The 12263-nt window shown below is 40.1% G+C and overlaps 1 protein-coding gene across 1 annotated transcript in view; it reads left to right on the forward strand.

Moving 5' to 3' along the window:
- Positions 1 to 8737, forward strand: part of wwp1 (WW domain containing E3 ubiquitin protein ligase 1) — a 23062-nt gene extending 14325 nt beyond the window's left edge. The window contains exons 12-25 of the mRNA XM_005752372.1: positions 844 to 898; positions 1604 to 1688; positions 2387 to 2515; positions 2935 to 3007; positions 3115 to 3186; positions 3677 to 3765; positions 3881 to 4040; positions 4359 to 4492; positions 5899 to 6039; positions 6129 to 6249; positions 6476 to 6580; positions 6837 to 6933; positions 7030 to 7102; positions 7875 to 8737. Coding sequence (XP_005752429.1) covers positions 844 to 898; positions 1604 to 1688; positions 2387 to 2515; positions 2935 to 3007; positions 3115 to 3186; positions 3677 to 3765; positions 3881 to 4040; positions 4359 to 4492; positions 5899 to 6039; positions 6129 to 6249; positions 6476 to 6580; positions 6837 to 6933; positions 7030 to 7102; positions 7875 to 7974 — 1434 coding nt within the window. The 3' untranslated portion in view covers positions 7975 to 8737. The remainder of the gene's footprint in view (positions 1 to 843; positions 899 to 1603; positions 1689 to 2386; positions 2516 to 2934; positions 3008 to 3114; positions 3187 to 3676; positions 3766 to 3880; positions 4041 to 4358; positions 4493 to 5898; positions 6040 to 6128; positions 6250 to 6475; positions 6581 to 6836; positions 6934 to 7029; positions 7103 to 7874) is intronic.
- The last annotated feature ends 3526 nt before the right edge of the window (positions 8738 to 12263 follow it).

Here is a 12263-nt window from a genome sequence, read left to right on the forward strand (position 1 = left end):
AAAAAATCGTGATTCTCATTTTATGCAAAATCGTGCAGCCCTACTATCTGCCGTCCTTTGATCTTTCACTCTATGTAATCTGTGCATTACTGACTCAGCAGACTAAGTGGATACGCACAGCTTTCAGGGTTTATCAGCTTGTTACTTATCCAGCACTACAGAAAATGGCAGACATCAGTGTCTCTGACCACTTTAGATTAGCTCTAGCATGAATGTAGAAATATGTTACCAAGTTTAAGCCAACTTTCGTTTTTTCCAAAATGATTTTCATCCAGTAGAATGAATCTCATCAAATTTCATTTGTAAAAATACAGAGCTTAGAGATTAACTCAGCTGTGGTTTCAGTCATTTTCACCACCAATTTTACAATCTCCCGTAGCCGCCTCAGTAAACAGGTTGTCGTCAGTCTTATCATCATGATGAGCTCAGACATTCAAAGGACCAGCTGTTGATGGTCATTTTTCTTTCCACCCTTAATCTCGTCTAGTTGTCTCGGGACTTTTGTTTTGTAAACCCACTTACTAAATATACTGTTGGCACCCAGCCCAGCTCATTTAGCCCAAAGATGAGAAACAGAACTTAATATATGAGAGGCGGTCTTTTATCAGTGATGTCGTCTTCACATCTTCATGATTAGTTTACAGCATAAATAAAAAGGCAAGTAGGTGTTAAGCTTATACCAGTAGGCAGCTACAAAGACCACTTCACATCAAGTACTATTCGACAAATAGTTTTTGAACAATTTATTTTTTATTTATTTTGCTTTTGGGGCTTTTGTGACTAGATTTGCACCTTCCTGGTGTTTCCCCAATGAGTGTCCATCTGTGTATCCCTTGTTTGCAGGCATCCATGATGTCTGCTGAAAATGATCCTCTTGGCCCACTGCCTCCTGGTTGGGGTGAGTTGACATTCATTTTTCTCTAAAAGCTGTGCTTGCTTTTTCTGGTGTCAGTACTTTGTGTTCTATACTTAAAAAGTGGAGCTAGGAGTACATCAGCAGTTCTTAATAAGGTAAGCAATCGTGGTAGGTTTCTACACGTGCAGAGAGGGAACAACACACCTGGAAGGTAGATTGTTCCTTCTGTTCTTGCTAGAGTACTTTAGAGGTCACACCATTGCTCACAGGTCCTTGTTTGTTTTGTTGCTGGATAGTTGGTCAGGAAAAATGGATGCATGTTTTCGGTCTTTGTTATAGTGCAGAATACGTTTGGACCAATCAGTCTCCTCCCCTTTGGTGTTCTGTGCTGGATTGTATTGTGTGGCTTTATTTTGAACCTGTTAAAATAATATAACAACAATAAAGAAAAGAAAGGGGGAAAACGCATTTTTGCAAATGTACATATGTACAGCCCTTTTGCAAAGGGCTGTACATATGACCTATTTCTATGCCAGATTCTGATATACGTATAGTACCGGTATATGCATATTCTGAATATATATCCCCAATATGTTTTAAAGTTAAATGTCAGCATTCTGCTCTGCTTAATGATTAAAAGGATTCATTAATTAACAGCTTTTTCTGTGTACTGATATGTAGGACCAAGTGTCTCTTATGTCTGTTGCTACGCTACAGATTTCTTGTGTTTATTTGAATACATTTCAGAGAGGCGTGTTGACTCCAATGATCGAGTGTACTTTGTCAACCATAACACAAAGACAACACAGTGGGAAGACCCTCGAACCCAAGGGTGAGTGGCAGAAAACACTACAGACAAACTCTGCCAGTGTGGCCTTTTGGATGTAAACCATTAACTTCACTGTGCGGTGCTACTTTGTGTTAACTTTACTAGTAGCCACACAGTAACTTCACCATTTTTCTTGAACAGCATGCAGGAGTGTATGGTCAGATGGGACAGATCAAACTATTGCAATCTTGACCTACTTTACTGTCAGTACCTGGAACCCTCTCGTTTCCTTATTTTTCTGTCATGAAACCTGCTAAATTTATTTTTAAAGCTGCGAGAAGCTACAACTCCCTGTGTGTCTTCATCTAATCTTAATGTACTATAACCATGGCAGGTTTTGCAGAACCAGTATGTTCTTCAGCCAATAAAGTTGAGCAAAAAAACAAGGAAACCCAAAGGAATTCAGTTAAATTAGCCATTATAATTTGATTCAGTGCAGTAAAGTAAATAGCTGAAAAGGTTTAAACACAAAACTTTCTGCTGTTCATTTGATGGTTTAGAGTTTGACTCTTTAAAAGGAATATTAACATTTTATTACATTTTATTGTTTTGCCTTTGGTTTATGCTAACTTGTTTTCTATTACTCTTTAGTAGTGAAGTAAAGTGCTGCCAGATATTTTCAATTTGGACTTTGTCCTTGTAGGTAATGTCTGTGTTCAGCAGCTACAAACCTACATAACACTTTGTCTGTGTGCCTGCAGGCTACAGAATGAGGATCCTCTGCCTGAAGGTTGGGAGATCCGGTACACAAGGGAAGGGGTTCGCTACTTCGTGGATCACAACACCCGAACCACAACTTTCAGCGACCCCCGCACTGGAAAGTCTTCTGTGTAAGAACACCTTTCAAATCAATTTATGCACCAGGTGTCTGAAGACCTGCATCTTTAGGTGCTTATGTAAAGTTTAAGGGGCCATGTTTAATGAGGCCAGCTGGAGTTATTTTGAGATTTAATTTAGCTGATATGCTGTACATATAGCATTAAGTTGGGTAAGAAGAAAAAAGGATGTGGATTCAAAAGAAGCACTTCCCACTGGTGTTCAGTTTTATGGTTTTATTTCACACCGGGCCTTTGAGGAAACCTTGTAATTTCTTTTTGAACTCCAAATGTATGCCTAGAGCACATTTTCCATGCAGGGCAAACACTGAAAAACATAAATGGATGCAACTATTTACAGTGGCTTGCAAAAGTATTCGGCCCCCTTGAACTTTCCCCTTGAACACATTTTCTAAATCTTCTTTTCTCCTCAGCACCAAAGGCCCTCAGATTGCATACGAGCGCAGCTTTCGATGGAAGCTTGCCCATTTCCGCTACTTGTGCCAGGTTTGTGTTTCCTCTCACTTAACGAATTAAAGACGGTGAGAGATTAACTTGATATTCCAATTTCCTAATCCCACTCGAATACCTTTTTTGTTCTTGTCTCCACTCAGTCTAATGCTCTCCCAAGCCATGTGAAGATCACTGTCTCCAGGCAGACACTGTTTGAAGACTCCTTTCAGCAAGTAAGTGCGTCCTTTTCTTTTTGTCATCTTTGTGTTTAAGATGATGTTTACAGCATAAGGTAGTACCTTAGTGCAGTGGTTCCCAAACTTTTTTTGCTAGGCCCCCCGTTGTTTTACAAGAAAATATTTGAAAATCTGCTTTGGTGCAAAGTGACAATGGGTGTAGTGGAATTAAGACCCACACTAAGTGGGTTTGCAGGCAGTGCCCCGTGAACCATTACTCTCTCCTTATCCCTCTGACTGACTGGGGGTCTGTTTTGGGGGTTGTCTTTCAAGTGCACCCGTTGTCACTTTGATTTGCACAAAGCAGCTAAAATGGATTCACAGTGACTGCTGCTTCCTAGCTGGGCACAATGATATCCCTGAAGTTGAACAGACTTTGTGTTATACTTTAACGATCAAGCGTTCTTTATTTATTTTTGTACAATCTGTATTCACAACTGTGCACTCATCACTTGCTGATGTTGTGTGTGTGCTAACTGTCTCTTAGATTATGGCCCTGAAGCCTTACGACTTGAGGAGGCGATTGTATGTCATCTTCAGAGGCGAGGAGGGTCTGGATTACGGTGGCCTGGCCCGGTAATAAAGACACTGAAATATAATTTTAACTTTAAAGAATTCCAAAGAATATTTGTGTATAAAGAGTAAATGAAAATGTGCAGCTCATGGCCCTCCATCTCCCTCTTCTCTTCAGAGAGTGGTTCTTCTTGTTGTCCCATGAAGTGCTGAACCCCATGTACTGCCTGTTTGAATACGCTGGAAAAAGCAACTATTGTCTGCAGATCAACCCAGCGTCAGCCATCAACCCCGACCACCTCTCCTACTTCTGCTTCATAGGCCGCTTTATTGCAATGGTACATTCACTTGATTCTCGCACACATTAAAACCATCATGACAACACAGACGGTTGTGTTACCCGTGGTTTGTCAACCAGTGTCTCACATCCAGTCTTTTTTCTTCTCTTTTTTAAGACAAGTCATATTTTGGAAAAAGTTATTTCAAAATCATAAGAGCTCAAGAGAAAAAGTGTTCAGTGTTGTTTTACACTTCCCAATATTTACTTATTTTGTTAATATGCAATTACACTGTGAGACTGTCTGCAATCTCTTTATCTTGATGCTTTCTGATTGACCAGCAGTTAAAGAACCTTATCTCCTCTTGATTACCCACAGGCACTTTTCCATGGCAAGTTCATTGACACAGGCTTCTCTCTGCCTTTCTACAAACGCATGCTGAACAAGAAGTTAATACTCAAAGACCTTGAGTCCATTGACCCAGAGTTCTACAACTCACTCATATGGATCAGGTAATTGATCTCTCATGTGTTGGAGTCCTACCATATTGTATTCATTTGAGAAGAGGGCACGGCTAGAAAATTAATTTCACTGCACTTATTACTGAGTTGAGCTTTTGGTTAAAGAGCCACAGAGTGTACTCTTAATTTGATTGTTTAGAAAGTTTCTCTTTGCTTGACTTTGCTTAGAATAACTTTCAAGGTCTCTTGACCGTTATTAAGGAACTTTTGTTATTGGGTGCTTTTCAAGCAAATTGTTGATAGAACAAATTGTGCAGTTTATTTAGGCTTTATTTATAATGGAGGTCATATCAAAGTGTTGCTCTTGGAACGCTGTGTACAAATAAGGCTTATCAAATATATCTGTATCATTTCTCAAACTATTGCTGAGTCAAGACTGGAAGTAAAAGGAAAAACTGCATAATTGTTTTGTTTTTGGTCCCGAGTACAATGAACACACTGTAAATGACACCTGGAGTCAAGTCGGTTCATTTATGCAGTCCACTATATGTTGCGGTAGGTTTTATAGTGCATAACATACAACACTCTGGTTTTTGTCCACTTATTTGGCTAAGAACACCCCATAAAATCAACTACTTAAAGAAGTGAGAAACCTCAAGGAAAACATTTGTCCCTTTCCCACTGCTCACAAACATGTTGTGTTTTATATTGAATCCTCAAAATAGCTTTTATGAAAGTAAAATTTGGAAGTGTCTTGACCACCTGTGATGGTTTCCATTTAATCTCTGGCTCACTAGGCTTTTTAATAACGTGGTCATTTTGTCAGGGTGTTGTTTTTATACAGGAAACGACCTGTTCCGCTAATCGTATATTAGCAAGAACTACTGAACTTAGTTTTGAAAGGTTTTTTTTTTTGTGCGGTTTCACCTGTATGTCTTCAAGTGTTTCTCCTCACTGACATCTTCAAGTACAAATGCAGTTTGATTAATCAGTGTGCTTTGCAGCTGGTTCATGCGGTGTGCAGCATTACAGAGCAGTGACCTAACGCAGCTGTTTAAAAGAATGAAAGAGTTAGGTGGAAAAGTTGGCAGCTTTGAAGAAACTAAAATGCAGACCATGTTTTGATTGAATTAACAATAAAATAAAAGCTGGGAATGGCTGACAGTGAAGAAAGCCAGACAACATCTTGTAATGGGGTTATTTATAGTAGCTTTGCGCCTGCTTTATTTGCTTTTTACTCATTCTTAACTAAACTTAACCTCCTGCATTAGAAGTCAGAAAACCCTTTTACCGCAGAAGTATGGAAAGAGCAAAGGCTATCCACGTACAAAAAGGTCAACTTAAGAATATCTCAGAGATAAAAATCCAGAGCGTTTGAAGCAAACACAGTTCCCTGTGCGTCTCCGTGATGTGTTAAAAATTGGTTGTACTTTGGCAACATCTGAGTCTTTCCTCAGGGACAACAACATCGAGGAATGCGGTCTGGAGATGTTCTTCTCCGTGGACATGGAGATCTTGGGGAAGATCACCTCTCATGACCTCAAACCCAATGGTGCCAACATCCAAGTCACTGAAGAGAACAAGGAGGAGTACATCAGGTTCACAGTCTTTGTGTTATCAAAAAAACTCACCTCTGAATATCATTTAAAGTACATATTAAAGAAGATTTGTACTGTTTGGCTTGCAGTCTAATGGCAGAGTGGAGGTTCTCTCGTGGGGTGGAAGGTCAAACCAAAGCTTTTCTCGACGGCTTCAATGAGGTGGTTCCACTTCAGTGGCTCCAGTACTTTGATGAAAAGGAGCTTGAGGTGAGCACCATTTTTGATCTATTTTAATGACTTCTGTTGTCTGTTTAAATGTAATACTAACTTGTACCTAATAATAATTTAATAACCAACTTAATACATGCCACAGAATTATTTTTGTTTGAATTAATCCTGGAAATCAAAGCATACACAACTACAGTGGAATGATGTTGGTTTATATCCTCTGTGTTTGTGAGAATAACCTTTTGTGTGTATGTGTTTAAACCAGGTGATGCTGTGTGGCATGCAGGAAGTAGACTTGCAGGACTGGCAGAGAAACACTGTGTATCGTCACTACACCAGGAACAGCAAACAGATCATCTGGTTCTGGCAGGTACAGAAATGCACAGCCTCACAGTTTGTTCTGTTTGCTCAGTTTGTGTTTTCTTTCCCTCCAAGTAGCAGTAAAACAAGCTCTTAGTGCAGGATTTGATAAAATAATTGAACTTCAAGAAATAGCGTTTGTTTTTTTCTTAATGTGTCTCATATTGCCGTAAATTCCCCGTATAACCTACGTGGATGAAGGTCCTTGACGAGTTAGTCGTAGAAAGTCAGTGATGAATGTTCTGGCGTCATTTCCTTCCCTGCAGCTGGTAAAAGAGGTCGACAATGAGGTGCGACTACGGCTCATGCAGTTTGTCACTGGAACCTGCAGGCTTCCTCTGGGCGGCTTTGCTGAGCTCATGGGTCAGTGAGAGACGAGCATGCTTACTAAACATACTATTTATATTTCCTTAATGCTTTCATTTTTTTTCTTAAGCCAATTTTTCCTTTGCATTGCAGGAAGTAACGGGCCGCAGAAGTTCTGCATTGAGAAGGTGGGGAAAGACACGTGGCTTCCTCGCAGCCACACGTGGTGAGTGCTTGACCTTTGACCTCTCTACTTGACCACTATGTCTTGTAATGTTGTGCACAGAATTTTACATCAGTATACTTTAGTACAGTTTTAGTGGAGTCCTACAGCCTGTCTGACTGCAGGATAAATGATATCAAGGACCACCAGAGTAGCAACCTGGCCAGCAAACCAGCTAGTAGCAGAAAACACAAGAAGGCTTGTTAGGAATATTCAAAATAACAGCAGAATTATTTACAAATTAAACAAATCCCCAAGTATCTCTGGGTAGCCTGCCTAAGTATCCTCTCCAGTGACAGGCCGGTGAAAAGGTTTTACATCTTGAATTGGATAGAAGAGGCCTGAGAGAGTCCCACTCAGTTTTCTAGACTGAAAAGACATTTTACCTGTCTTCCATTATGTTAACCAGTCGGTGCTTTAAAGGTGTCAAATGATGAAGCTGTGAGAGCAGCTGTATTAGAAGTATAGTCATAACCATGTTTTTGTGCTGATGTTAAAGCTAGAGGAGGTTTGGAGCTCAGTTAATGAGTCAGCAGTGACTTGGCGACCCTGCTCTGTGACTGCATGCTTGCTTCTTGCAATGGTGACATAACGCTAGAGGACCACACTGGAACTCAGTGAGGTCTTTAGAACGACCCACTCTCTCTTTCACTCAGGATCGACTGACTTTTATACTCTTGGGTAGTGGGACTGATTTTTTCCCAACCTATTTCAGATCTGATAAACACAGTTTAAAAATGTCTTTGTTTGTTTGTCTCTGTTTTTGTCTTTTCAGTTTCAACCGTCTGGACTTGCCTCCTTACAAGAGTTACGAACAGCTGAAAGAGAAGCTGCTCTTTGCCATCGAGGAAACAGAAGGATTTGGCCAAGAATAGAGGGAGGAGTCCTCTTCTATTTCCCTTCCTCTCCCATCGCTGTTTATTCAGCCAAGAAAAACAAACTTAAAAAAATTGCACAAGATAACCACCACTGTATATAAGCTATTTTGTCATTTCAAACCAAATCCTAATTTGCTGCATAATTGTTGCTGCAGCCCTCTTCCCCCAGTCCCTATATATCTAAATATATATCTATATAATACACCTTCATGAAATATGCAAGCGTTACAGCATTTTGCTCTTTGTTCAAAAACAGAAATCACTGATAGTTTTGGGTTTTTGGGTTTTTTACACTTCCTCCACCACTGCTGACTGGCTTTTAAAAAGACATTTAAATTGTTTTTGAGAGGATTTTATAAAGTGCAGTCTCCTTTTAAAGCTCTAGTTCTATAGGGCTTTTAAAAGGCTAGATTAGAAGTATCGGGGTCTGGTGCCTGAAATTGTTGCTCCTGTCGGACTCATAGTAATTTTGCAATTTTGGTGCACTTGCATGCTGCCTCTAAAGATGAGAAGACTGCTATGCCCACCCTCCACCGCACACATAGTTTTTAGCATGGATCTCTCCGTTTCTAAATAAGCTCATTGCTACCATTAAAAAAAAAAATGTAGCACTGCAATTGGACTGATTGGAAGCACAGAAACACCCAGTGTTGTTTTGTTCTAGTGTTTTTGCTTTTTTCCCTCAATGAAAATCTGGGCACCGGCCCAGAGACAGAACATGTTTGGGGAAACAAGAGAGTGATTTTTTTTTTTTTTTTTTTTTTAAACACACACATGTGAGTGTGACGATGCAGGGAACTTCATGGATTAAAGTTTCAAGCTAGAGATCCCACATGAGATGTTGCAGATTGCCTATGCTGCAGTCTGCTTGCACACTGTGAAGCTACAAGAGCAAAGCTGGTTACTCTAACCTAAATAATGAGCTACAGACAGGTGACAAACTAAAGGAGAATAAAGTGTCTTTAAAGATATCGGGCCACCAGTTCTTAGAGTTTTTCCGCAAGACGCTTGCTATTCCAGGTCCTCTGTGTTGGCCAAAATCTCCACATTTCCACCCTCAGCCCCTCGCGTTGTCATTCCTCTCCAGCCAGATTTGTTTTTGTAAACTGAACATTTTTAGCCCTCAGCTGTAAAAGGCTGATAAGTCAAGGTCACTGAAATTCAAACTCGAGAGGTCAGGTTTTCTGAAAACGTGTGAAAGATGTCGTCTAGGATCATCTACAATCCTCAGATGAGTTCAGATCTCAGTGACCTTGATGAGGTATTGTTGTCACCCCACCAGGTGGGAAAAGTCACACCCAACTTTGTGAACACGAGAGTGAGGTGACCTAGGATTTTCAAATTTATACCCTACGTGTATCTACTACAAACCTCGGACAAGTTCAAATCTTGGTGACTTTGACCTCACGTTCGAGGTTCTTTAATGTGTCATGTTTCATTCATCATAAAAGAATCTGACACATAGACATGAAGCCACTCAGGTCTTAGTGTTAATAGCAATTAAAATAGGTAATCCATCTGATTTAAATGTAATAATATAACAGTAAAAATATACAGTCAGAGGGGAAGTCAGAGCCAGAGGCCTAAGATTTCAAATTGATACTTAATGGTATTAATTTGACTTCGAATCTCAGTGACTTCTACCTCAAAGTCAACATCAGAGGTCAAGTTTTCTGAAAATCTTATGAATGAAGTAACCCAAGAAGGAAGTCACCTGGGATTTTCAAATTAACACCATAAGTGCAGCTGCTAGCACAGCTGGCTGTCAGTGTTTTAAATCAATTACAAACTGAGACAGTCATGTCAGCAAATTGTCAGATCCTAACAGAACCAGACGCACTCGCTGTAGAGGGAAAGAGTTCAAGGCTTTTGTCTTGGTGTAAAACACACATGTGCCCCCTACAGACCATCGTAGGTGCAGTCACCTCTGTAATGAGGGCTCTACTATGATTTCCTCTCAGACTGTTGTTGGCGCTGTCTGTTTACATCCTGCATTGACATTCTCAGTCACCCCCCCACCCTTACATCACACTGATGCCATTTTTCTTGCCAGCTTCATACAAGCACAGATTCACTTAAAAAGAGCGCGTTTGCTTAGCTGGCTTTCTTCTGCCTCTTTGATTGAATTATCTCAAACTGGCGTGTGCTATAAAGCCGTCATGTTTCAGAGGACGGCGGGTATTATCGTTGTTCTTGAGTGACAGGCATCACACCTAACCAACATAATGCACAACAAATAAATAAATCAGATTTGTCCATGTCGTGCCACAGTGAGGTTCAAAAAAACAGTTGCACCCCAAGAAGGCAACTACATTTCATCTGCACAAAATGACGACCTGACCCAAGCATTGGGGTCTTAACCACATGATACAATCTCATTTATTTACCTCCGTATTTAGACTGATGTCCTTAAATTAAAAATAATCTTTTGTGGCAACTCCTCAGCATCTTAGGCCCTAATGCAGCATCAGCCTGATGACACACTGCTTTGTTGTGTGTTTTTATCGTTACACCCCCAATTTCCCCTGGTCCTTTTTGTTTCTTTAACTGCCTCGCTGTTATGTTGAAACTCCATTGTTTGTAAATGACAACTCTGGTGCTTACTCTTTCAGTCAGTGGTCTAAATGCAGGAAAAAAGAAGAAAATAACTCAGCCAGTGGCAGGCCGTTCTCCTCATCTTTGGTGTGTGGGGTTTGTTTATTTTGTTTTATTTAAAGACCACTGCAAACAGCAGCAAGCTGATTTAGACTTTGATTCCTCTGAGGAGCTCGTGATTTAGTAAAACGATCGGTGGTGTATATAACTTGTTCGGCTCTCTGAGATGAAGCGCTGAAACGAGGGACAACAACATGAAGAGATGCATTGCTCTGTAGCAAAAGGAGCCGACTTTTAAGAGACGTTAAAACTGCATAACTGTGCTTCCTTTTGAACAGAAACCTCTAATCAAAGAAAATCAACTGTATGTGAATATTCATTGTAAAAAAGAGACAGTAAATGAAGTACTTAAATATTATAATTACTTACACAGAGCCGCCGCGCCATTGATGGAAATCTGTGATGCCTTTGTTCTTATCAGAAGTAGATGGACGTTTCAGATCGCCTTCATCGCAGCCAGTAACTCGCCGAAGTATCACGTGAATATCGGAAACAAAGTAGAGTTGAGTAACGATGCTGTATATCAACTTAATGCAGCGGGGAAGTTGCTGCGGTTTAGGCAATCTGAAATGCATCCAAACTTGTAACATATCGCGTGTAGATACACACTGTAAACACAAACTACACTGTACAGAATGCCCCTTTACTGGAGAAGATGTGTATAGAAGTTTCATTTTTAATCTGCTTTCACCCATTTTCAATAGAGAGAGAATGATTTATGAGATACAAATAAATAAGTGAATAAACCCCCGCATTGATTCATGTTTTCATTCTTTTTTTGTGTGTGTCCTGTGACTTTGGGGCATTATATACAGAGGAGAAAAATAAAACAAGGTTTGGAAATGACACTGATGTGACTTAAAGAATCTGTTGGGATTATTTCTACATGACAAAAATTTAATTTTGATCTTTAAGGGATTTGGTCCAACAGTAATTTGACAAACTAACATATATCTCAACTTAGGCGTTGTTTGAAAACTTGGATGAAAGTCCTGTGAGGCAGGTGACTGGAGTCCACAACTCATGGACATCACCGAATGCTGCGTTTCCTCCACTGAGATGCTCTGCCAGGCCTTCACTGCAGTCATCTTCAGTTGCTGCGTGCTGCTTGTTGCTTGAGATGAGGTGACTGACTTGGATGTTAAAAAATAACCCATTTCTTTGCTTTGAGAAACTGAGTTGCTTTTACAGTTTGTTTTGCGTCATTATCCATTTGAAATGTGAAGCACCAGCTGATCAGTTTGGCAGAAATTGGCTGAATCTAAGCAGAGAGTACAGCCCTGTACGCTTCACAATCCTCCCTGCTGCTTCTACCAGCAGCCTCATCATCAGTAAACGTAGTGTAAAGCACTTTGGGGTCCTTAGGGACTAAGTAAAGCGCTATACAAGTACAGACCATTTACAATCATCAGTAAACACATTAACAGCACAGTTACACTGGAAGCCATACATGCCAATAACATTCAGTCTTCATGTTTGACAGGAGACATGATTTGCATTCTTTTCTTTTGGATGTAGACTGGCAGAGAGTCTAATCTGGCAATCAGTGGTTTGCACCTTATTGTAAACCCACTGTATTCACATTTATGAAGCCAGTTTTTGATCGTAGACAGTAATACACAGAAAAAAAA

Source organism: Pundamilia nyererei, unplaced genomic scaffold (genome assembly GCF_000239375.1).
Source record: "Pundamilia nyererei isolate P.nyererei 1_Seehausen unplaced genomic scaffold, PunNye1.0 scaffold00355, whole genome shotgun sequence".
NCBI lineage: Eukaryota > Metazoa > Chordata > Actinopteri > Cichliformes > Cichlidae > Pundamilia > Pundamilia nyererei.